The sequence below is a fragment of the Erpetoichthys calabaricus genome, chromosome 2, assembly GCF_900747795.2.
Source record: "Erpetoichthys calabaricus chromosome 2, fErpCal1.3, whole genome shotgun sequence".
Taxonomy (NCBI): Eukaryota; Metazoa; Chordata; class Cladistia; order Polypteriformes; family Polypteridae; genus Erpetoichthys; species Erpetoichthys calabaricus.
The window spans coordinates 140,717,282-140,742,350 of NC_041395.2; the positions used below are offsets into that span (position 1 = coordinate 140,717,282).

The 25,069-nt window shown below is 41.7% G+C and overlaps 1 protein-coding gene across 1 annotated transcript in view; it reads right to left on the reverse strand.

The window, feature by feature from the left end:
• pik3ca (phosphatidylinositol-4,5-bisphosphate 3-kinase, catalytic subunit alpha) overlaps positions 1-24,660 on the reverse strand; it is a 103,328-nt gene extending 78,668 nt beyond the window's left edge. The window contains exons 1-2 of the mRNA XM_028794583.2: positions 23,794-24,660; positions 6,972-7,375 (exon numbers count right to left, since the gene is read on the reverse strand). Coding sequence (XP_028650416.1) covers positions 6,972-7,323 — 352 coding nt within the window. The 5' untranslated portion in view covers positions 7,324-7,375; positions 23,794-24,660. The remainder of the gene's footprint in view (positions 1-6,971; positions 7,376-23,793) is intronic.
• Positions 24,661-25,069: the final 409 nt, after the last annotated feature.

A 25,069-nucleotide genomic window follows, 5' to 3' on the forward strand; every position in this document is an offset into this window, starting at 1 on the left:
TAATTTGGCCTAGATTCTTACATTTTTCTGATCTCAAAGGTTGATGTGAGGTGTGTCAACTTAGAGAGTTTCACTGAAGAGTTAAGCAGGGTTAGGGAAATTAAACACAGGTTTGTGAAACAATGACCTACAAGAGGTAAATCAAACCTGTTAAAGTCTCAGCACCAGCTACTAGGCCAAGAGATCTGGGGCCTCACGTATAACAGCGCGCATAGGATTCACACTAAAACATGGTGAATGAACAAAACTGGAAATATGTGTATACACAAAAAAATTCAGTTGCATAAAACAGCGCGTAAGCAAAGTTCCATGCACTGTCCCTTTATAAATCCCAATCAACGTGAATTTTAACGCACATGCACGCGGCTACAACACCACCCCGACTCCTCCATAAACTCTGCATATTTCAAAATGCAAACCAATATAAATAGCCGCTTCTGTTCAGTGTTTTGTTAACAAAACAATGGCAAAAGCATGTTTGGGTTGAAAAAGAATTTCAGTGGAGGCAAGGAAAAACATTCTATTTGTTAGCTTAACCATTGGTATAAGTAACAAAAGGAAGTCGATGGAGTGATACAGCATGGAAGAGACACTCGAAAGTTCAGAAATTCGCACAGTGCCCGAAATAAATAATAAGTGGTCAGATATGAAAGTTGATGTGAAAAGCGAGTTGCAGCCTACTGTCTGTTTATTCTGTTTTAGACAATATTACAAAAGCTGACCCCTGTGCCAAGAACATGACTCTAGGTGGTCATGGTGCTTCTGTTCCCAGGGCATCTTTGGGTGCTGGCTCAGAAACTGCTGGGTGATATCTGGCCGTGAGCTGACGGACGCTGTTCTGGATTCACAAAATGAAATAGTGGGTGCTGTAAAAGATGTGGCCAATGAACTAAGGAATAGAAAGGACTATGTGTAAATGTACTGTGTGTAAATGGCCACATATTAAACGAACTGGTTAAAATAAATACTGCATCTGATTACTTGTTTTTACGTTCTGCTAATTACATTCAAACGAAATTGTAATGTTCTGTGATTTAGCTGATCATTTGGTGGGTCAGGGTTATCATACCTCATTTCTTCAGCTATGGGCAAGCCATGATTATGTGCCACATTATGCCGCACACTAAATGCTTGCACAATGCAACACACTTTCTGTGCACTATAGAGCAGCACATTAACTGAGTGGAAATTCTTGCTATTTACTCAAGTAAATTCATTCTCTGAAGGAGTCTTTACACTGTAGCATAGACGCCAAGCGCCACAAAAGACAGATTCTCTGCTCTTTACATGGCTCTTTGAGGTAGCTCACTATCCTTAAAAGGACTGCTTGCCTTTTGACACACTAGTTGGAAAAAGCACCTGTGACTGTGTAGTGTTGCCATTTTTAATTAGTTCTTCTTCTATAGAGGATACAATGCTAGTTCATTCTTTTAGTGATTCATCTCTGGCTGATGTAACTCGTCCAGTGAGGTTGCAATAGCAATGTGTGTACGCAATTGACCGATTACATTTGGAAAACTGAACGTTGCTGTGAATTGCGTGGTTAAGTTTGCTAGTTCAATTATAGTGAAAGGAAATCTTATATATCTGGATGACAAGTGGATAATACCATCCCATACAGCTGTCATGACGAGACTCAAGGATGACTGTGAAACATCTGATCAGTCAGCAAGTTCACATTGAAAATCTCCTGTGGCTAAAAACCTAAGGATGGATCTAACTTTCAAAGGAGCAAGTAGAGCACAACTCCTCAAAGTCTGCCTTTGTTAAGCTGGCACTAGTTCAGCACAGAAGTCAAAGAGGGTTCTACAGTAATCCCTCCTCGATCGCGGGGGTTGCATTCCAGAACCCCCCATGAAAGGTGAAAATCCGCGAAGTAGAAACCATAGGTTTATATTGTTATTTTTATATTGTCACGCTTGGGTCACAGATTTGCACAGAAACACAGGAGGTTGTAGAGAGACAGGAACTTTATTCAAACAATGCAAACAAACATTTGTCTCTTTTTCAAAAGTTTAAACTGTGCTCCATGACAAGACAGAGATGACAGTTCCGTCTCACAATTAAAAGAATGCAAACATATCTTCCTCTTCAAAGGAGTGCGCGTCAGGAGCAGATAATGTCAGAGAGAGAGAGAAAAAAAAAGCAAACAATCAAAAATCAATAGGGCTGTTTGGCTTTTAAGTATGCGAAGCACCGTCAGGCAAAGCAGCTGAAAGGAAGAGAGCAATGTAAAGGTAGTCTTTCAGCATTTTTTAGAGGAGTGTCTGTATCCTCTAGGCCAGTGTGCGAACAGCCCCTCTGCTCACACACCCCTCCGTCAGGAGCAGAGAATGTCAGAGAGAGTGAGAGAGACAGAGAAAAACAAAATCAAAAATCAATACGTGCCGTTCGAGTTTTTAAGTATTGCGAAGCACCGTGCGGGAAGCATGTCGTTTGACAAAGCAACCGCACGGAAGGGAGTAATATGAAGATAATCTTTCAGAATTTTTAGACGAGCGTCCGTATCGTCTAGGGGTGCGAACAGCCCCCTGCTCACACCCCCTCCGTCAGGAACAGAGAATGTCAGAGCGAGAGAGAGAGAGAGAGAGAGAAGAAAACAATCAAAAATCAATACGTGCTGTTTAAGATCTTTTAAGTATGCGAAGCACCGTGCGGGAAGCATATCGCTTGACAAAGCAGCCACATTTAAGCCCAGCAAGGAAGGGAGCAATGTGAAGGTAATCTTTCAGCGTTGTTTGAGGAGCGGCCGTATCCTCTAGGGCAGGGGTCCCCAACCCCCGGTCCACGGCCCACTACTGGTCCGCAGCCGTCTGACAGCCGGGCCACGAGAGAACTGCCGGCAACGGCGACTCACTCAGACTTTTCAGAACGCTTGGCGGGCGGGGCTTTGCAGAGAGAGGAGAGAGACCGAGGTGAGAGACTATTACAACAAAGTATTTTTATGGTCCCGACAGTTTCCCCATATGACATGAGTCTATAGAAATCATGTTACTACGAAGTACATTCAACAGATGCTTTCATTACAACGAAGTGACCTTGAAATGCTTGAACGAATCATCCACACAGCAGTTAGATCTGTGGTCGCAGCTCAGTTGTGCACGTTTGCACAACGATCCCCAAACAGAAACATTGTAAAAAAATCACTTTCTTCGAACTTTCCTCGTACTGTTTTTTTTTTTTTGCTGTTTTTGTTGTCTGTGGTTTTCATTGATTCCTTTTGCTTATTGCTTGTCAACATTTGAAAAACATCCATTGGAATTTAACTCATTGTCACCCTCCTATAGAAACGGCAGACACGAAAAAAAGATTGCAGTGTTAATGTTTGTGATGTGCAATCTGTTGGATTGGCAAATGTAAAGCATATTGTTATATGCAAAAAAAGAAGAATAATCTCAGATTGCAAACGTATGCGAACTGCTTAATAACTTTAATAATAATAGAAATGTTATGTAAATTGTGTATAAAACTATACCCACCCCACCCCCCAACCAACCCCCCCGACCGGTCCGTGGAAAAATTTGCATCTACAGTGGTGTGAAAAACTATTTGCCCCCTTCCTGATTTCTTATTCTTTTGCATGTTTGTCACACAAAATGTTTCTGATCATCAAACACATTTAACCATTAGTCAAATATAACACAAGTAAACACAAAATGCAGTTTTTAAATGATGGTGTTTATTATTTAGGGAGAAAAAAAATCCAAACCTACATGGCCCTGTGTGAAAAAGTAATTGCCCCCTTGTTAAAAAATAACCTAACTGTGGTGTATCACACCTGAGTTCAATTTCCGTAGCCACCCCCAGGCCTGATTACTGCCACACCTGTTTCAATCAAGAATTCACTTAAATAGGAGCTGCCTGACACAGAGAAGTAGACCAAAAGCACCTCAAAAGCTAGACATCATGCCAAGATCCAAAGAAATTCAGGAACAAATGAGAACAGAAGTAATTGAAATCTATCAGTCTGGTAAAGGTTATAAAGCCATTTCTAAAGCTTTGGGACTCCAGCGAACCACAGTGAGAGCCATTATCCACAAATGGCAAAAACATGGAACAGTGGTGAACCTTCCCAGGAGTGGCTGGCCGACCAAAATTACCCCAAGAGCGCAGAGACGACTCATCCGAGAGGTCACAAAAGACCCCAGGACAACGTCTAAAGAACTGCAGGCCTCACTTGCCTCAATTAAGGTCAGTGTTCACGACTCCACCATAAGAAAGAGACTGGGCAAAAACGGCCTGCATGGCAGATTTCCAAGACGCAAACCACTGTTAAGCAAAAAGAACATTAGGGCTCGTCTCAATTTTGCTAAGAAACATCTCAATGATTGCCAAGACTTTTGGGAAAATACCTTGTGGACTGATGAGTCAAAAGTTGAACTTTTTGGAAGGCAAATGTCCCGTTACATCTGGCGTAAAAGGAAAACAGCATTTCAGAAAAAGAACATCATACCAACAGTAAAATATGGTGGTGGTAGTGTGATGGTCTGGGGTTGTTTTGCTGCTTCAGGACCTGGAAGGCTTGCTGTGATAGATGGAACCATGAATTCTACTGTCTACCGAAAAATCCTGAAGGAGAATGTCCGGCCATCTGTTCGTCAACTCAAGCTGAAGCGATCTTGGGTGCTGCAACAGGACAATGACCCAAAACACACCAGCAAATCCACCTCTGAATGGCTGAAGAAAAACAAAATGAAGACTTTGGAGTGGCCTAGTCAAAGTCCTGACCTGAATCCAATTGAGATGCTATGGCATGACCTTAAAAAGGCGGTTCATGCTAGAAAACCCTCAAATAAAGCTGAATTACAACAATTTTGCAAAGATGAGTGGGCCAAAATTCCTCCAGAGCGCTGTAAAAGACTCATTGCAAGTTATCGCAAACGCTTGATTGTAGTTATTGCTGCTAAGGGTGGCCCAACCAGTTATTAGGTTCAGGGGGCAATTACTTTTTCACACAGGGCCATGTAGGTTTGGATTTTTTTTCTCCCTAAATAATAAAAACCACCATTTACAAACTGCATTTTGTGTTTACTTGTGTTATATTTGACTAATGGTTAAATGTGTTTGATGATCAGAAACATTTTGTGTGACAAACATGCAAAAGAATAAGAAATCAGGAAGGGGGCAAATAGTTTTTCACACCACTGTAATAAAGTGGTCCTTGCTGTCAAAAAGTTTGGGGACCACTGCTCTAGGGGTGCGAACAGCCCCCGTGCTCACAATATATTTGAGGAGTTTTATTTAATACGTAATGCGCGCTCTGGTTGGGTAGCTTCTCAGCCATCTGCCAATAGCGTCCCTTGTATCAACTGGGCAAACCAACTGAAGAAGCATGTACCAGAAATTAAAAGACCCATTGTCCGCAGAATCCGCGATATATATTTAAATATGCTTACATATAAAATTTGTGATAGAGTGAAGCTGCGAAAGTCAAAGCACGATATAGCAAGGGATTACTGTACTTGGAAATTTACTTAGAAGCCAATCATCATCGTCGTCATCTATAAATATGTGCTCTCTTCTGATTCTTTCATTTGCAATGTCTTCTAACAACGCTAAAGCAGCTATGGTAGTTGAAATAGTTTGGCCAGTCTGTACACCATCACACTGTTACACAGAATGATTATAATCAAGTGAATTAAATTTGTAAACTATATGCAATTAATTTTGATGTATACTACGTCATATATGTGAATGTAAAAAAGAAAGGGACACCACACAGAAATAGTAGCACTATTTTGACGCTGGATGCTGCTCATTTGCAAAACTGAGTACAAACTGCATGTGCTTTGTGTGAGGCTGTCATGAAAATGTGCATGGCTTTACGCCAAGTTTAGTTTTCATACGTCTCAAAAGTGTGCATGGAAACAGGCATATGCAACATTTTTGCGCGTATGCAACATTTACATATGAGGCTCTTGGAACTTCAGGGGGGTCCATTCAGGCATCGCTGTTGACACTTGTTTGACCACAGACTACTGTTTTGATGATGTTTGTTTCAAAAGTTAAATCAGTATTTACAGTTAAGGTACGTACTATTTTTCTCTAATGCTAAAGTTTTTAATTCTTCCATCAGCTCTCATGTTGCTGGCAATGGTGGGGGAGGGGTGTTTGGGGGGGGGAACAACCTCTGGAGAGCATACGACACCCTGCAATAATTTAATTTTTTTATCAATGTATATTATTTGCCTGACAAGTTAATTTCTTGCATAACTTTGACTAAACCTTGGTACTTGCTATACTACACCAGCAACCTAAAAGAATTTGCTATATGGACAGAAGCTGCCTTTTTTTTGTTTATTTACCAGAATTTACTTTATGAATTATGCCTCACTGGTGTGATGGTTATCTTGGAAAATACACTTGACAATCAAATTCTCTGAGTTCAAAACTGCATGATCTAAAAAAAATTAATAAATTATTTAAAAAAAATGACTTTATAATGTTAGATTAAATATACAAAATATTGCATGAATTTGTTTTACTGAATGAATTATATTTGAAAATGCTACATAGAGGTAGCAATAAGATATTCAAATTTTGATTTTGCAGGCCACAACATTATAATGGATTATTTAAGAACTAAACAGAAAATTGAAGACTTTTATCAGAGTAAGAAAAAGATGTACGGTATGTACAATTTCGGTTGAACTTTTAGTTTAATTTTTTTTGCTTAGCTAAAATAAGACAAATCTATGGCTAGTATGTACCGAGTGGATTTTTCTTATTTCTTATAATCATATAATGCTGCATGTGCAGAGCCTGCAATGTGCTTTTCTGCCTTCCTGGTAAAACCAGTCCCTGCTAAACAAAATTCTACAAACTTTTAAGACATTTCCCATTAACCGAAACTTCAATGTTGCTTATAACAATAATCTGTAGTGCCTGAAAGTTTATATTTGAGACTAAACTACTAAAACAACATTTTTTTCCTTGAGAAGAATGGCATGCTATAATTATTCAATACTTACCTATTTCCCTATTAAGAATCTTTTCTTCCCTGTTACCAACAGGTTCAATAACTTTTAAAAAAGCCTGAAAAAGTCTAAGATCACATAGCCGCCTTGTTTCATCGAAAAATTCCTCCCGTTCTGCTTCCTGTGTAACACTGACAAAAATGTATGAACTTTCATCTTGCAGAAGATGATACAGAGGATATTTCCTAGCTTCCTTGAAAAGTTCATGCTTAATAGTAATCAGTGTGGCCTCACGGAGGCACTCTAAAGTCAATATCATTCCATTAGGTAGAAGACAGTCCACCAAGATCCTAGGGGGCATCAAATGAATGCCCCATAATTCACCAGAAGATGGTCTTGGAGGCATTGTTCAACTTTCCTTCCCACTTTTAGATCACTGGTCTTCAGTGAAAAGGTTCCTAAAATAAAAAAAACAAAACAAAACAAAACCTCAGATTAGAAAGAAATCTGCAATTTGCCATCTGTACTATGGCAAAGGGAATTTCAAAATACAAAAGGTTGAAAATCTGTGGTCAACATTACTGGCATCTTTCCACTTTAGGTATATTTTATACCTAACATTTTTGGACTATATACACATTTTTTATTGAAGAGCAACACAGGAGTTGAAAATAATCAAGGGCAAATGACAAAATGCTATCAAACTAAACAATTTCTCCTAAATAACAAGGACAGGGTTGAATGTAGCACCCAAATTACATGCAACATTAGTAATAATTTAAAGTACAGTGCATCCGGAAAGTATTCACAGCGCATAACTTTTTTCACATTTTGTTATGTTACAGCCTTAATCCAAAATGGATTAAATTAATTTTTTTCCTCAGAATTCTACACACAACACCCCATAATGACAATGTGAAAAAAGTTTACTTGAGGTTTTTGCAAATTTATTAAAAATAAAAAAATTGAGAAAGCACATGTACGTAAGTATTCACAGCCTTTGCCATGAAGCTCAACACTGAGCTCAGGTGCATCCTGTTTCCCCTGATCATCCTTGAGATGTTTCTGCAGCTTAATTGGAGTCTACCTGTGGTAAATTCAGTTGATTGGACATGATTTGGAAAGACACACACCTGTCTATATGAGGTACCACAGTTGACAGTGCATGTCAGAGCACAAACCAAGCATGAAATCAAAGGAATTGTCTGTAGACCTCCGAGACAGGATTGTCTCGAGGCACAAATCTGGGAAAGGTTACAGAAAAATTTCTGCTGCTTTGAAGGTCCCAATGGGCACAGTGGCCTCCATCATCCATAAGTGGAAGAAGTTCGAAACCACCAGGACTCTTCCTAGAGCTGGCCGGCCATCTAAACTGAGCGATCGGGGGAGAAGGGCCTTAACCAGGAAGGTGACCAAGAACCCGATGGTCACTCTGTCAGAGCTCCAGAGGTCCTCTGTGGAGAGAGGACACCTTCCAGAAGGACAACCATCTCTGCAGCAATCCACCAATCAGGCCTGTATGGTAGAGTGGCCAGACAGAAGCCACTCCTTAGTAAAAGGCACATGGCAGCCCGCCTGAAGTTTGCCAAAAGGCACCTGAAGGACACTCAGACCATGAGAAAGAAAATTCTCTGGTCTGATGAGACAAAGATTGAACTCTCTGGTGTGAATGCCAGGCGTCACGTTTGGAGGAAACCAGGCACCGCTCATCACCAGGCCAATACCATCACTACAGTGAAGCATGGTGGTGGCAGTATCATGCTGTGGGGATGTTTTTCAGCGGCAGGGACTAGATAAAGGGAAAGATGACTGCAGCAATGTACAGAGACATCCTGGATGAAAACCTGCTCCAGAGCGCTCTTGACCTCAGACTGGGGCGACGGCTATGTGATTAGGGTCGTTGTCCTGCTGAAAGATGAACCAAGATATCAAAGGAGTGGCTTCAGGACAACTCTGCGAATGTCCTTGAGTGGCCCAGCCAGAGCCCAGACTTGAATCTGATAGAACATCTCTGGAGAGATCTTAAAATGGCTGTGCACCGACGCTTCCCATCCAACCTGATGGAGCTTGAGAGGTGCTGCAAAGAGGAATGGGCGAAACTGGCCAAGGATAGGTGTGCCAAGCTTGTGGCATCATATTCAAAAAGACTTGCGGCTGTAATTGCTGCCAAAGGTGCATCGACAAAGTATTGAGCAAAGGCTGTGAGTATGTATATGAGCAAAGGCTGTGAATGTACATTTTATTTCTCGGTTTTTTTATTTTTAATAAATTTGCAAAAACCTCAAGTAAACTTTTTTCACGTTGTCATTATGGGGTGTTGTGTGTAGAATTCTGAGGAAAAAAATGAATTGAATCCATTTTGGAATAAGGCTGTAACATAACAAAATGTGGAAAAAGTGATGGGCTATGAATACTTTCCGGATGCACTGTAAGACTGTCACTGTCCTATAAAGTTTGATTTTGACACCAAAACCCTGCTTCAGTCTAACGTCATATTTCTTCTCCACTTCTCCATTCATCATTGAAGCCCCAACAACATTGACCAGCTACTGCCAAAACAAACAAGTCAATTTGTTGAAAAAAGACTGGCTCAAAACAGAAATGCATGCTGATGAAATATGAATGTAGATAAATATAATGCAATTTTTAAATAGATTGAACATAACTCTGGGATTATTTTTAATTTTAGATATTTTTGAGAACAAAATAAGGAATTAGTAATCTTAGAACACTTTAAACTTACCATGAAATAATATAAACTTAACTATTCAAATTTACTTTGCTCTCTTAAAAATATGAAATAAACCCAATAATAAGTGTTTTGTGAATATCTCATGAGAGTAAATGGTCTGAACTAATATTTCTTGAAAAAAAGTGAAATACATGCACTTTAATAACCCGGTTATTCACAGAAACTTGGGTTTCTAAAATGGCACGTAAACACTTATTTCTGTTAGAGAAACTGGGTTATTGGACACTGACAAACCTAGTAACAGAAATAAATTTCTCTGCAATTTACCAGATTAGTAAACCATGAAAACCCTTAATCGGGTGACTGTTAAGGATTTTGAACTCTGTACGTGTCCTTTGAACTCTGTTTGCCTGCTTCGCACACATTGTCAGTAGCCATAGGCAGAAGGTAAAGAATCCACCTGGATTTCTTTTCCTGGATGAAATAATCTGTCTCAATATTAAAAAAAAAAAAGTCTACATTTATGTTAATCACCTGAAAGTGTTATGATAAACTTAGAAGTACTATTTCAAAAGCAAAAAGGTAATACGTAAAAAGTAACATGCGTTAATTAGTCTAATTACTTTTTAGAGTAACAAGTATCCTAATGCAAGACTCAAAGTAAAAATACCTGCGTTGCTATTATTGCAACAGCATTGGGTGTAAGGCAAGAAGCACATATACTGTCATGCTGCTCCTTTGCTTAGTTCAACAGCACAGCCAAGTAGAAGACAGTGTGCGGTTTGCAATCTTGTAACAGAAACATATTAACAAAGTGTCAGTTTAATGAAATATATTTATAAAACTCAAAGAAAACCATCAGTGGCTTCATGTCTGTTTTTGGATTCACTGTGGCCAATGATGATATTTTAACTCTTTTTTTGTGCAGTTTAATGACATTGGAATTTTTTGCCAAAGGAGGACTCGAGAAGATTATTTGCGCATGTAAATGTGGATTTTCAAGAAACCTGGTTTCTGCCTTAACTGTGTTACCTACCTTATACCGGCAATGTGTGTGCATGAAACATGCTGACAGTGAATCACACCACCATGTTAAAATCAAGTATAGACAGACCAACTAATGTCCCTCTTATAAGCCCTGGAACTAAACAATGCCTGTCAAAATGGCAATCATATTAACAAAAAGCAAAAAAAGACTTTTTATCCTTTTAATTTAACACAGACATACAACCATTTCCCTTTATCAGTTACAGTAAATATATAAAGGCTTTACTTCCACATTTCTCCGAGATTCATTTACTGTCAAAATTGCTTAAGTTTGCATTGTTTCCTCTTATGCAATTTGATTTCTCAATACTCAAGCATAATGTTACTACAGATCAGGCTGGAGTTAAAAATCTGAAACTGAAAATCACTACCATTTTTGCAACCTCTATCCATCCATCCATCCTCTTCCGCTTATCCGAGGTCGGGTCGCGGGGGCAGCAGCTTGAGCAGAGATGCCCAGACTTCCCTCTCCCCGGCCACTTCTTCTAGCTCTTCCGGGGGAATCCCAAGGTGTTCCCAGACCAGCCGGGAGACATAGTCCCTCCAGCGTGTCCTGGGTCTTCCCCGGGGCCTCCACCCGGTTGGACGTGCCCGGAACACCTAACCAGGGAGGCGTCCAGGAGGCATCCTGATCAGATGCCCGAGCCACCTCATCTGACTCCTCTCGATGCGGAGGAGCAGCGGCTCTACTCTGAGCCCCTCCCGGATGATTGAGCTTCTCACCCTATTTTTAAGGGAGAGCCCAGACACCCTGCAGAGAAAACTCATTTCAGCCGCTTGTATTCGCGATCTCATTCTTTCGGTCATTACCCATAGCTCATGACCATAGGTGAGGGTAGGAACATAGTTCAACTGGTAAATTGAGAGCTTTGCCTTACGGCTCAGCTCCTTTTTCACCACGACAGACTGATGCATAGCCCGCATCACTGCGGACGCCGCACCGATCCGCCTGTCGATCTCATGCTCCATTCTTCCCTCACTTGTGAACAAGACCCCGAGGTACTTGAACTCCTCCACTTGGGGCAGGATCTCGCTCCCAACCCTGAGAGGGCACTCCACCCTTTTCTGGCTGAGGACCATGGTCTCGGATTTGGAGGTGCTGATTCCCATCCCAGCCGCTTCACACTCAGCTGCGAACCAATCCAGAGAGAGCTGAAGCTCACGGCCTGATGAAGCAAACAGGACAACATCATCTGCAAAAAGCAGTGACCCAATCCTGAGTCCACCAAGCCGGACCCCCTCAACACCCCTAAAAGTTATGAACAGAATCGGTGACAAAGGGCAGCCCTGGCGGAGTCCAACTCTCACTGGAAACGGGTTTAACTTACTGCCGGCAATGCGGACCAAGCTCTGACACCGATCGTACAGGGACCAAACAGCTCTTATCAGGGGGTCCGGTACCCCATACTCTCTGAGCACCCCCCACAGGATTCCCCGAGGGACACGGTCGAATGCCTTTTCCAAGTCCACAAAACACATGTAGACTGGTTGGGTGAACTCCCATGCACCCTCCAGGACCCTGCTAAGGGTGTAGAGCTGGTCCACTGTTCCGCAACCAGGATGAAAACCACATTGTTCCTCCTGAATCCGAGGTTCGACTATCCGACGGACCCTCCTCTCCAGAACCCCCGAATAGACTTTTCCAGGGAGGCTGAGGAGTGTGATCCCTCTGTAGTTGGAACACACCCTCCGATCCCCCTTCTTAAAATGGGGGACCACCACCCCAGTCTGCCAATCCAGAGGCACTGTCCCTGATGTCCATGCGATGTTGCAGAGACGTGTCAACCAAGACAGCCCTACAACATCCAGAGCCTTGAGGTACTCCGGGCGTATCTCATCCACCCCCGGGGCCCTGCCACCAAGGAGTTTTTTGACCACCTCAGTGACCTCAGTCCCAGAGATGGGGGAGCCCACCTCCGAGTCCCCAGGCTCTGCTTCCTCATTGGAAGGCATGTTAGTGGGATTGAGGAGGTCTTCGAAGTACCCCCCCCCCCCCCCCACCGACCCACAACGTCCCGAGTCGAGGTCAGCAGCGCACCATCCCCACCATACAAATTGTTGACACTGCACTGCTTCCCCCTCCTCAGACACCGGACAGTGGACCAGAATCTCCTCGAAGCTGTCCGAAAGTCGTTCTCCATGGCCTCCCCAAACTCCTCCCATGCCCGAGTTTTTGCCTCAGCAACCACCGAAACCGCATTCCGCTTGGCCTGCCGGTACCTATCAGCTGCCTCCAGAGTCCCACAGGACAAAAGGGACCGGTAGGACTCCTTCTTCAGCTTGATGGCATCCTTCACCGCTGGTGTCCACCAACGGGTTCGGGGATTGCTGCCACGATCGGCACCGACTACCTTACGGCCACAGCTCCGGTCAGCCGCCTCAACAATAGAGGCACGGAACATGGCCCATTCGGACTCAATGTCCCCCACCTCCCTCGGGACATGGTCGAAGTTCTGCCGGAGGTGGGAGTTGAAGCTACTTCTGACAGGGGGCTCTGCCAGACGGTGGTGATCAGTTGACAGCTCCGCCCCTCTCTTCACCCGAGTGTCCAAGACATGTGGCCGCAAGTCCGACAACACGACCATAAAGTCGATCATCGAACTGAGGCATAGGGTGTCCTGGTGCCAAGTGCACATATGAACACCCCTATGCTTGAACATGGTGTTCGTTACGGACAATCCGTGACGAGCACAGAAGTCCAATAACAAAACACCACTCGGGTTCAGATCAGGGGGGCCATTCCTCCCAATCACACCCTTCCAGGTCTCACTGTCATTGCCCACGTGAGCATTGAAGTCTCCCAGCAGTACGAGGGAGTCCCCAGAAGGTGTGCCCTCCAGCACCCCCTCCAGGGTGGGTACTCCGAACTGCTGTTCGGTGCATACGCACAAACAACAGTTAGGACCCGTCCCCCCACCCGAAGGCGGAGGGAGGCTACCCCCTCGTCCACCGGGGTAAACCCCAATGTACAGGCTCCAAGTCAGGGGGCAATAAGTAAGCCCACACCCGCTCGGCGCCTCTCACCGGGGGCAACTCCAGAGTGGTAGACAGTCCAGCCCCTCTCAAGGAGATTGGTTCCAGAGTCCAAGCTGTGCGTCGAGGTGAGCCCGACTATATCTAGCTGGAACCTCTCGACCTCGCGCACTAGCTCAGGCTCCTTCCCCTTCAGAGTGGTGACATTCCAAGTCCCAAGAGCCAGCTTCTGTAGCCGAGGATCGGACCGCCAAAGGCCCCGCCTTTGGCCACTACCCAACTCACACTGCACCCGACCTCCTTGGCCCCTCCCATAGGTGGTGAGCCCATGGGAAGGGGGACCCACATTGCCTCTTCGGGCTGTGCCCGGCCGAGCCCCATGGGTGCAAGCCCGGCCACCAGGTGCTCGCCATCGAGCCCCACCTCCAGGCCTGGCTCCAGAGGGGGGGCCCGGTGACCCACGTCCGGGCGAGGGAAAACGCTGTCCAAATTTTGTATTCATCATGGAGGTTTTGTTGAACTGCACTTTGTCTCATCCCTCACCTAGAGATTAAAGTCAAAATTTCCACTTTAATCACAAAATAAGACTTTTTCACTGGGTCCCAAATACACTTTCATACATTCTGATGCTGGTATGTGAGACCTTTAAAATGTATCACGTTATTGTTTTCGGGGAATATGTGATGCATAAGAAAAGCACCACGAATACATTTGTATGTCAGCATTTTGCTTCACCACATCAAACATCGAAGCACACACATCGATGCTGTAGGATCGACAAAGCGGCTTGCTGTCATATGTTGATAGTAAACAGAGACTCTGACATCACGTTCAAACTTGATCACACTGCATCCCCCGATTTTTTGCTGGTACTGCAACTTGAACACGCATCACATTAATTTCTGAGGACGAGCTCAAAGGACGTGTCAAATGAACGCTGGGAACTCATGGCAGCCATGATGTGTGTGAGTATGTGTTCACAGTATGAAGTATAAACCGGCCCTTGCTTACAGCAAGGGGTGTGTGAGATTCCTTTCGTATGCTAGTTAATCAGTACTGCGCTTTGCATGTAGCTGAGGAAAAGCAGCCTGATCAGCGCATCCCGCAAAAAATTTTAATGCATACAGTGCAGATGTTTGTACAACAACAACAACAACAACATTTATTTATATAGCACATTTTCATACAAAAAGTAGCTCAAAGTGCTTTACATAATGAAGAAAAGAAGAATAAAAGACAAATAAGAAATTAAAATAAGACAACCTTAGTTAACATAAGAAGGAGTAAGGTCCGATGGCCAGAGTGGACAGAAAAAACAAAAAAAAAAACTCCAGAAGGCTGGGGAAAAAAATAAAATCTGTAGGGGTTCCAGGCCACGAGACCGCCCAGTCCCCTTTGGGCATTCTACCTAACATAAATGAAATAGTCCTCTTTGTAGTTAGGGTTCTCACGGAGTCACTTGATGCTGATGGTTATACAGACTTCTGGCTTTTAATCCATCCATCATTGTTGGAACATCATGGTGCTTTGGGTAGATGGTGGTGGCACAAGCCACCACCAATAGGACACCGGAAAAGGAAACAGAAGAGAGAGTAGGGGTTAGTACAGATTTTGAATGGTTATTATAATGAATTGGATATACAGAGTGTCAGGATTAAATTACAGTGAAGTTATGAGAAGGCCATGTTAAAGTAATGTGTTTTCAGTAGTTTTTTAAAGTGCTCCACTGTATTAGCCTGGCGAATTCCTACTGGCAGGCTATTCCAGATTTTAGGTGCATAACAGCAGAAGGCCGCCTCACCACTTCTTTTAAGTTTTGCTCTTGGAATTCTAAGGAGACACTCAGTTGAGGATCTGAGGTTGCGATTTGGAATATAAGGTGTCAGACATTCCGATATATAAGACGGGGCGAGATTATTTAAAGCTTTAAAAACCATAAGCAGAATTTTAAAGTCAATTCTGAATGACACAGGTAACCAGTGTAGTGACATCAAAACTGGAGAAATGTGTTCGGATTTTCTTTTCCTGGTAAGGATTCTAGCAGCTGCATTCTGCACTAACTGCAAACGATTGATGTCTTTTTTGGGTAGTCCTGAGAGGAGTGCATTACAGTAATCTAGTCGACTAAAGACAAACGCATGAACTAATTTCTCTGCATCTTTCGATGATATAAGAGGTCTAACTTTTGCTATGTTCCTTAGGTGAAAAAATGCTGTCCTAGTGATTTTATTAATATGCGATTTAAAATTCAGATTACAATCAACGGTTACCCCTAAGCTTTTTACCTCCGATTTGACTTTTAATCCTAATGCATCCAGTTTATTTCTAATAGCCTCACTGTATCCATTATTGCCAATCACTAAGATTTCGGTTTTTTCTTTATTTAATTTGAGAAAGTTACTATTCATCCATTTTGAGATACAGGTTAGACATTGTGTTAGCGAATCAAGAGATTTAGGGTCATCAGGTGCTATTGATACATACAGCTGTGTGTCATCAGCATAGCTGTGGTAGCTCACGTTATGTCCCGAGATAATCTGACCTAATGGAAGCATGTAGATTGAGAAGAGCAGCGGACCCAGGATAGAGCCTTGTGGAACACCATATAGAATATCATGTGTCTTTGAGTTATGATTACCACAACTAACAAAGAATTTTCTCCCTGCCAGGTAGGATTCAAACCAGTTTAAGACACTGCCAGAGAGGCCCACCCATTGACTAAGGCGATTCTTAAGAATATTATGATCAATAGTGTCAAATGCGGCACTCAAATCTAAGAGGATGAGAACAGATAAATGGCCTCTGTCTGCATTTACCCGCAAGTCATTTACTACTTTAACGAGTGCAGTTTCTGTGCTGTGATTTGTTCTAAAACCTGACTGAAATTTATCAAGAATAGCATGTTTATTGAGGTGCTCATTTAACTGCATAATGGCTGCCTTCTCTAGAATTTTACTTAAGAAAGGCAGGTTAGAGATGGGTCTATAATTTTCAAGAGAAGAGGGGTCGAGATTATTTTTCTTAAGTAGGGGTTTAACTACCGCAGTCTTAAGACAGTCTGGGAAGACCCCCGTATCTAATGACGAATTTACTATGTCAAGAACATTATCAATAAGCACACCCGATACTTCTTTGAAAAAATTTGTTGGTATTGGGTCAAGGGCACAGGTGGATGGTTTCATTTGAGAAATTATTTTATGCAAATCAGGTAAATCTATCCTAGTGAAAGACTCTAATTTATTTATTATGGAGTACTGGGGTTTCGGGGGATCCTTAGTGTTGGGGAGATATACTATGTTATTTCTAATATCATTAATTTTTTGATTGAAAAATACAGCGATAGCCTCACAGGTTTTACTGGAAGTACTTAGGAGGCATTCCTTTGAGTTACCTGGGTTTAACAGATGATCAATTGTCGAAAATAAGACTCTGGGATTACTAGCATTGTTATTTATAAGCTTAGAGAAATAGCAGCGCCTCTCAAGACGGACTGTGTTATTGTATTCTGTTATTTTAACTTTTAATATCTCATAGTCAATAGTTAGTTTAGTCTTCCTCCATTTACGCTCAGCTCTACGGCATGTTCTCTTTAAATCAGACACTCTTTGGGTCTTCCAAGGTATAACAATGCTAGAAGATTTTTTAACTGTCTTTTCAGGTGCAACTATGTCAACAGCAGCCCTCACTTTAGTATTAAATCTTTCCACCTTACTATTTACATTCTCCTCGCTATTATAGTTGGCACTATAAACGGACTGATTGGTTAGAATGTTTGTAAGTTTTAAAGTTGCTGATGAGTCAAAGAAGCGTTTTTTAACAATATGCTTCTCATGAGTGTTTTCTATCATTATTTCTATATTAAAAAGTAGAAGAAAATGGTCTGAAAGACCCGTATCAATGACCTGCTTTATATCAACTTTTAGTCCTTTAGTAATTACTAAGTCTAACGTATGACCTGCTTTATGTGTAGGCTGATTAACGAGCTGTCTCAAATCAAAAGAGTCCAGGAGGTTCATAAATTCTTTTACTTTTTGGTCACATTGATTATCTACATGAAAATTAAAGTCGCCGACTATTAAGAGTGCGTCATAGTTCGTAATTAAGATTGACATCAAGTCAGAGAATTCCTCAAAGAAAGACGCGTTGAATTTAGGAGGTCTATACACGGATAATACTAGAACGTGAGAAACTCCCTGAATAACAATGGCGAGATACTCAAAAGACATGAACTTACCAAAACTGATATTTTTACATTTTAACCGGCTAGAGTAAATGTTTGCTAGCCCTCCACCTCTCTTTCCTTGGCGATCAGCACGAGTAAAACTGTAATCCGGAGGCGCAGATTCGATTAAAACAGCTGCGCCATCTGAGCTAAGCCACGTTTCACTTAGTGCAATAAAATCTATTTTTTTTTCACTAATAATGTCGTTGATAAAAAACGTCTTGTTAGTTAAAGCTCTAATATTTAATAGTGCCATATTCAATGTTTCGGAGGAGCAGAGATGAATACTATGTGCGTTATTGATATAGGGAACAGGAATTAAGTTATTTTTATTAGCGCCGCTCTGTGTGTATTTTTTATTTAATCTATGATCTGTTTTTACAGTTTTAATACATTGTTCATCTAAAGTAGTAACTTTAATTAAATTATTGGCGTTTATGCCGTATTGCCTAGATTTTCTATGTGCATTAAGATTGGTTATTACAGTATTTATGTTGCGCACTTTTATGGAAGATTTTTTTAAACAATTATCATGACCAAACACAGGAGTGGCATTTCGGAAGGGGTTAAAAGCAGAGATAGATAGTCAAGATAAACGAATTATCACTGCAGTGATCTCAGATGCCAAGTGCTCATGGTTTCTCACTCTTTACATCACTTTAATAGGTGGCTCACTATCCTGAAAATGTCTCCTCGCTGTTGCTGCACAAGTTAGAATTTTTTTGTGACTTTGGCAGGTGCTTTGCAGGTGCTTTGCTCCTTTAAAAGGATCCCCGAAGCCACTCATCTTACAGACAGACCTGAGTATGTGCGTCTCGGGAACTGCAGGTATGACATTGTGGTCAGCAGAAAAGGAGCACTGCAGGTCACTGTACTTTCTCCGGTCCTGTTCAGCCTATATACATCGGACTTCCAATACAACTAGGAGTCCTGCCACGTGCAAAAGTTCGCTGATGTCACTGCTATTGTGAGCTGCATCAGGAGTGGGCTGGAGGAGGATTACAGGAACCTAATCAAGGACTTGGTTAAATGGTGCGACTCAAACCACTTACAACTGAATACCATCAAAACCAAAGAGCTGGTGGTGGATTTTAGGAGGGCCAGGCTCCTCACGGACCCTGTGATTATCAGAGGTGACTGTGTACAAAGGGTACAGACCTATAAATACCTGGGAGTGCAGCTGGATGATAAATTGGACTGGACTGCCAATACTGATGCTCTGTGCAAGAGAGGACAGAGCCGACTATACTTCCTTAGAAGGCTGGCGTCCTTCAACATCTGCAATAAGATTGTGCAGATGTTCTATCAAATGGTTGTGGCGAGCACCCTCTTCTACGTGGTGGTGTGCTGGGGAGGCAGCATAAAGAAGAGGGACACCTCACGCCTGGACAAACTGGTGAGGAAGCAGGCTCTTTTGTATGCATATAGCTGGACAGTTTGACATCTGTGGTGGAGTGACGGGCGCTGAGCAGGCTCCTGTCAATCATGGAGAATCCACTGCATCCACTGAACAGTATCATCTCCTGACAGAGGAGCAGCTTCAGCGACAGACTGCTGTCAGTGTCCTGCTCCACTGACAGACTGAGGCGATCGTTCCTCCCCCACACTAACTGTAACATTATACAATGTTATTGACTGTTATACCTGCCTCGCACTCTCCACCTTGCACTTTTTAACTTGCACTGTGTTTTTATCACTCTTTAATTAATATTGTTTTTATCAGTATGCTGCTGCTGGAGTATGTGAATTTCCCCTTGGGGATTAATAAAGTATCTATTTGCACGATGGAATACCAGCACAAATTGTGGGTGACCGATCCCTAGACTACTGCAACATTTCAACAATGTTACATTATTTTTCCTTCATCCATCCATTTTCCTAACCTGCTTATCCAGGGCAGGGCCACAGGACTGCTGGAGACTATCCTTGTGCTATTTTACAGAAACTATGGAGTGAGATTCCAGTGCCAGGAAAGTAAAGTGATGGGGTCGTGGTGCTTGTTTAGTCTGGTGGACAATACTTGAGGTGGGGGGCACCAGCAGCCCTCAAAGTTTAACTGGGATGATATCATTATACTAGAGAGATTATACTGGAGAAACAAGACCCTGACTAAACACAATACTGGTAGTAATTTACTTCCATTTCAAGCTTGGTTTGCTGGCAAAAAGGAATTAATTGTACTGTGTACAAAGTAATAAATATGAAATAAATTAATTACACTATATATCAAAGCAATGCCAAACATTTACAAAAAAAAAAAAAAAGACAATGCTATTGTTTTCCTGCATGAATATCACACATTACAAGTACCAATCAACACTTAGTTTGTTGCAAGAAATCACTTGCACACGATAAGAAAAGATAAAATATTGCCAAGTCATAATGAAACAAAGTATGTTTTTTCTCTATAACACATACTGAGTTGCACTTTTTTGAATTCAGCAGATGGCAGAAAGGGAACAACTGAGGATGCTGTGTTTGAGTAAGTAAAAATAACAGTAATTCTATGGTTTCTTGCTCGCAAACATTTTTTCAAATCCATTTTATTATAAGGCAGATTTAATTTTAGTGTTTCGTACCAATACAGCATCGTAATTTGCAGTAATTTTAAATGACCTTGGAATGAATCAACTTTTAATTATCATAACAACATTACTGAATTCTGCTGCATGTGCCAAGTTGCAGCAATCTGAGACACAACAAAACTGATTCCTGCATCCCGAGCTAAAGTGCAACTGCATCCCACACCTACCCCTTCTATAGATGCTTTCCATAGTACATGAATATAACAGCCAGTTTTTCATAATACACAAGCATCTCTCCATCTGTTCCCCTTAGGCCATGGTACTGTGCATTGTTGATGTTTTGAAATGTCGCTGTAAACTTTTAACAGAATGCACAGCCCTAATGGGCTGCAACCCCAGCAACTGTGGCAACAAAGCGGAAAACAATGAACAGTGTACCTCTCCATCACCCATTCTCACTTGCATGTGGCCTATTTGGAATTGACAATTAACCTAACCAGAGAACCAAGAGACCCAGGCAGAAACAGGGAGAACATACAAAATCCACATGGACAATGAGTGGCCCAAAGACTTAAACCCAGAAGGGTGGATCAGAGAAGTGGTATTGCCAACCACAGTGTTACTATGCTATAACATCTAACAACTAAAAATAAAACATATTTTGCCTCTCTAATTTTGGGGGTTTATATCTCTATGTACTACTACAGACATATAAGCCAAGGAAGACAGGTTAATCTAGCCCCACACCATGCAGCTTTTCCTACCACTCAGTTGTTGCTTTGATTTGCATAACCTTAGTAACTGCCATGTGCGGCCATTACCATACTTTTTTTTAGTGTGGCATCCCTAGCAACTCATTCATACTACTCTTAATGACCACTACAACCAGATTACTACAACAAAATCAGACTGGTTTGGTTTTCTCATAGCAAGTTACAGGGGTGGGTTTTTAAATCTGCAGATGTGAATGTTTCTGTTATACCCACATACATATACAAATAACTACCTAACTATTTTTTTAGGTATTACCCGACTTATTTATTTTTCCATAGCTCTTAGGGCACTTTCAAGCCCTGCTAAAATGGTTACAACAACCACTAAGGTATTTAACAATATACAAGTGCTTTGAAAAGATAAACACCCACAAGACAAGTTTCAAATTATGAATTGATATTGTGGGAGAAGTATTTAAAATTCAAATGAACTGCATGATATGTGGGCAGCTCTGTGTAGCGCTACTGCCTCGGAATCGCAGATCTTAAGTTTGAACCCTATGCACAACATGTGCATGTTCTCCATATGTGTGCATATTTTACTCCAGGTATTCTGGTTTTCTTTCTAGAGATCACAAATCCAAATGAGTCCAGTATGAGTGAAACTGGGTGTGTGCAATGGACTGTCAACCCCGCCAGGGTGGGGTGCTGCCTTATGCCCCACATTTCTGGCATAGACACAGTTCCCCCATAGACCTTAACTGAGTTACAAAATAGACGCAGTAAATATGGGACAATGTTGTCAAACAGGTTAGCAAGGCTGCCTCATAGCTCCAGAGTGTGATTTTCAAATCCCTGGCTGGGAACTGCCTGTGAGGATTCTGTGTCTTCTTTCCAGGTTCATGTAACTTTTCCAGTTTCCTCCCATATCCGAAATGTGAGCATATTTGTTTAAATGGCAACTTTAAACTGTCCAAAGTGGATGGCGGTCATTGCATGCATATGAATACGTCCTGTGACTGGCACCTCCATGCAGGGTTGCTTCCTGCCTTCTGCCCAATGATATTGGGAGAGGTTCTGACCGTCTTGTCCTTGAACAGGATTAAACAGATTCAGTTATGAATGATTATACTCAATGACAATTTTGAGAAATATGTTTTAAAACGCTGTGATGGCACATCTCCTTGAAACTATGTCTTATCTGTAGGGCACGAAGGCATTGTTTACACAATATAAATCTAATTAATGTAATACAAATGGCTACAAAGCTATGGAACAGAATTATTCAGAAGAATAACTTATTGCCCCTGAAGGGCACAAATTTCACTTGAACTCAGCAGCGAGTTACAGTAAATAAATTCTAAAAGAAAATATGAAAAAAGCATGCCACTTATCTTTCAAAGATTCAGCACAGGAGAAAAAATAAAATCACACTTGAGTACAGGGTCTGTGACAATTCAACAGAGTGAAACTCTAGTAAAATATGGATGCTCAAGAGTAAGCAGGAACTGCGGCAACTATCAGACAGAGGCCATGATATCCAAGTCTGAGGCAAACATGGGGGGGGAATAGTTTCCAAAAACTTGCTTTCCTACTAAAGATCATTCCTTTAACAGGGTTTGGAATAGAAAGTATAACTGGCCAATCCATACATGTAAAGTATGCTTAAACCGGAGGGTCAAAAAACAAGATATGTATATGTATACTGTATGTAGAAACATTTGCTCCACAAAAATCTTCTGTAATTTTAATAACTACGTTTAACTTTCTTTTTAATTATTTTGTATGTTGAAAAATACCATTGTGAAAAAAGTTTCCAGTACTATAAAATCTTAAATCTTAGAGGAAAAGACTCTTAACTGCACAGACTGAAAACTTTAAAGTAAATAAGCCGGTGATTAACAAAACACATCTTTAGAACTGCCTACCTCCCGAATGGTTTGTTAAAATTAAACCGTCCCCAATCTATTCTAGATCAACTTTTAAAATTGTCTTGAATGTCCACTTTAAAAATTAAACCATACACCAGATTTGTAATATCTACTTTTTAACTCTGTCCATACAGCTTCTGTTTTCTCTAAACCAAAGTACCTCCGCACCAAAACTACGGGATGACATCGTCTAGACCGCAGTTGTCCACTGGCGAGATTATTAATTTTTTTGACTTTATTGTTGAGTGTTAGTCGTAGCCTTTAATTTGACAAATTGTAATACTGGGTACATAAAATGAACTACATTCCCTCTTAAAAAATAAATACACCAACAAAGTGGGTATTAATAGCAGCGAATACGTTGTGTGCTTAGACAAACTAAATTTTCAGACAGCACACGTTTTCCAAAATAACAGAACATCGCCCAGACGCATTAAGCGATTCATGCTTAATAATGTACTTTTAGGCAAGTGTGCCTTGACGATAACACACCTAATACACTACTGATCTTCATTTTCACACACTCGCGTCCACAAACACCAAAAATTAACAAAAGACAATACCACATATTTATCATAACAACGCGCAACTGCCGCTTCCCCTGCAGAGTTCATTTCCACTTTCGTTTACATGTACACACGTTTGTTGTTATTACTATTAATTAAATACACTTTATTCAAGCTCATATTTCTTAGCAGGAGTCACACTTAAAGTAACGGACGCACGACAGCTGTCACACGCTTGGATTCTGATCCAGGGCTGGAATTACTCACCGAGGTATTTTGTTCCAATGGACTCCAGCTGCTTTTCTCTTTTTCCCGGCTGCTCCTGATCACTCCAGTCCGAGGCTTAGGCCTGCGTTCGGCCTACGAGCTGCAGCTTCTCCATAGCAACCGCAACTCGCGCCCCTCACTTTTTCTTCTTTTTTGCCCCTTGTCGTCTGCGTGCCAATTCAAAGACAGCAAGTAGGACGAAATACACTAATATCAGCTAATATCCTCCATCAGAATGATTTTAATATAACCAGCATCTTACACACCAACATGAAAATGTTTTTTTCAAGCCGTATCAGTTGCCTTCTATTGAAAAACATGTATGGTCTCGAAAAGCCGCAAATAAAAATATTACAAACAAGAAAAAGAAAACAAATGATAGTAACTCATGTACATAAATAGCACCACGCTGAGATGTTCTATATATTTTTTTGTAATTTCCACCCCTCTAAAGGCAATATCGCGCGACCTCCACTTCGCCTCTACGAGATCCTCCAGTTTCTATTAGTTTCTCTCCTCCCTCTTCCTCCCCCACTCTTTTCCGTCATTCCCAAAGTTTTGGAGGATCGTACCACCACCTCTGTTAACCAAATAGAGCGCCAGAACACACGCCGATTACTCAACCCCTCTTCCTCAAAAAATAACAATTAAAATCGAACAAAGCGACGGGTGGTGGGCTAAACCGCGGATCTGATTAAGAAGCCAAGAGTCTAAGGATCACCCTTGTCATTTCGTCGTGTAAGGTGGCAGAGCAGGGTGCATTGTCTGGTATGTTCCACATCCTGAAGTGCTGCGGCTGGGTATATTGATTAGTATTTTGTAAAATGTGATTTTCAGTTACATTTTCACAACTTGTCGATAGCAGCTTAACATATTCAATGTGCAAAGAAAACAATATGCCGAACTGCGCTCGCGTTGCATTTCATTCAAGCTGATTATTGGCCCCATGATAAGAGCACACGCCTCTCTACACTTCTGTACACACACCCTGCAGCTGACGGTGTGTGTAGTAAACAACCACAAAGGGCGGACTCCGCTGTCCAGGAGGTGAAAACAACAGCGCCTAGTGACCGCAGTGGGCTTCTTTTATGTTGTAGGAATCTTCATTAATACAACTATGTAGCAGATCCTAGCAGCGTACATATCCAGCTTGCAGATCTTTTACCAGCAATGGGCATAACACCTAAGCGTACAATAATTTGTGTTGCTGCCTTACGTAGCCAACATCTTGGGTTTGAATGCCACTCTTGGTGTTGGCTCTGTGGATCTGACACAT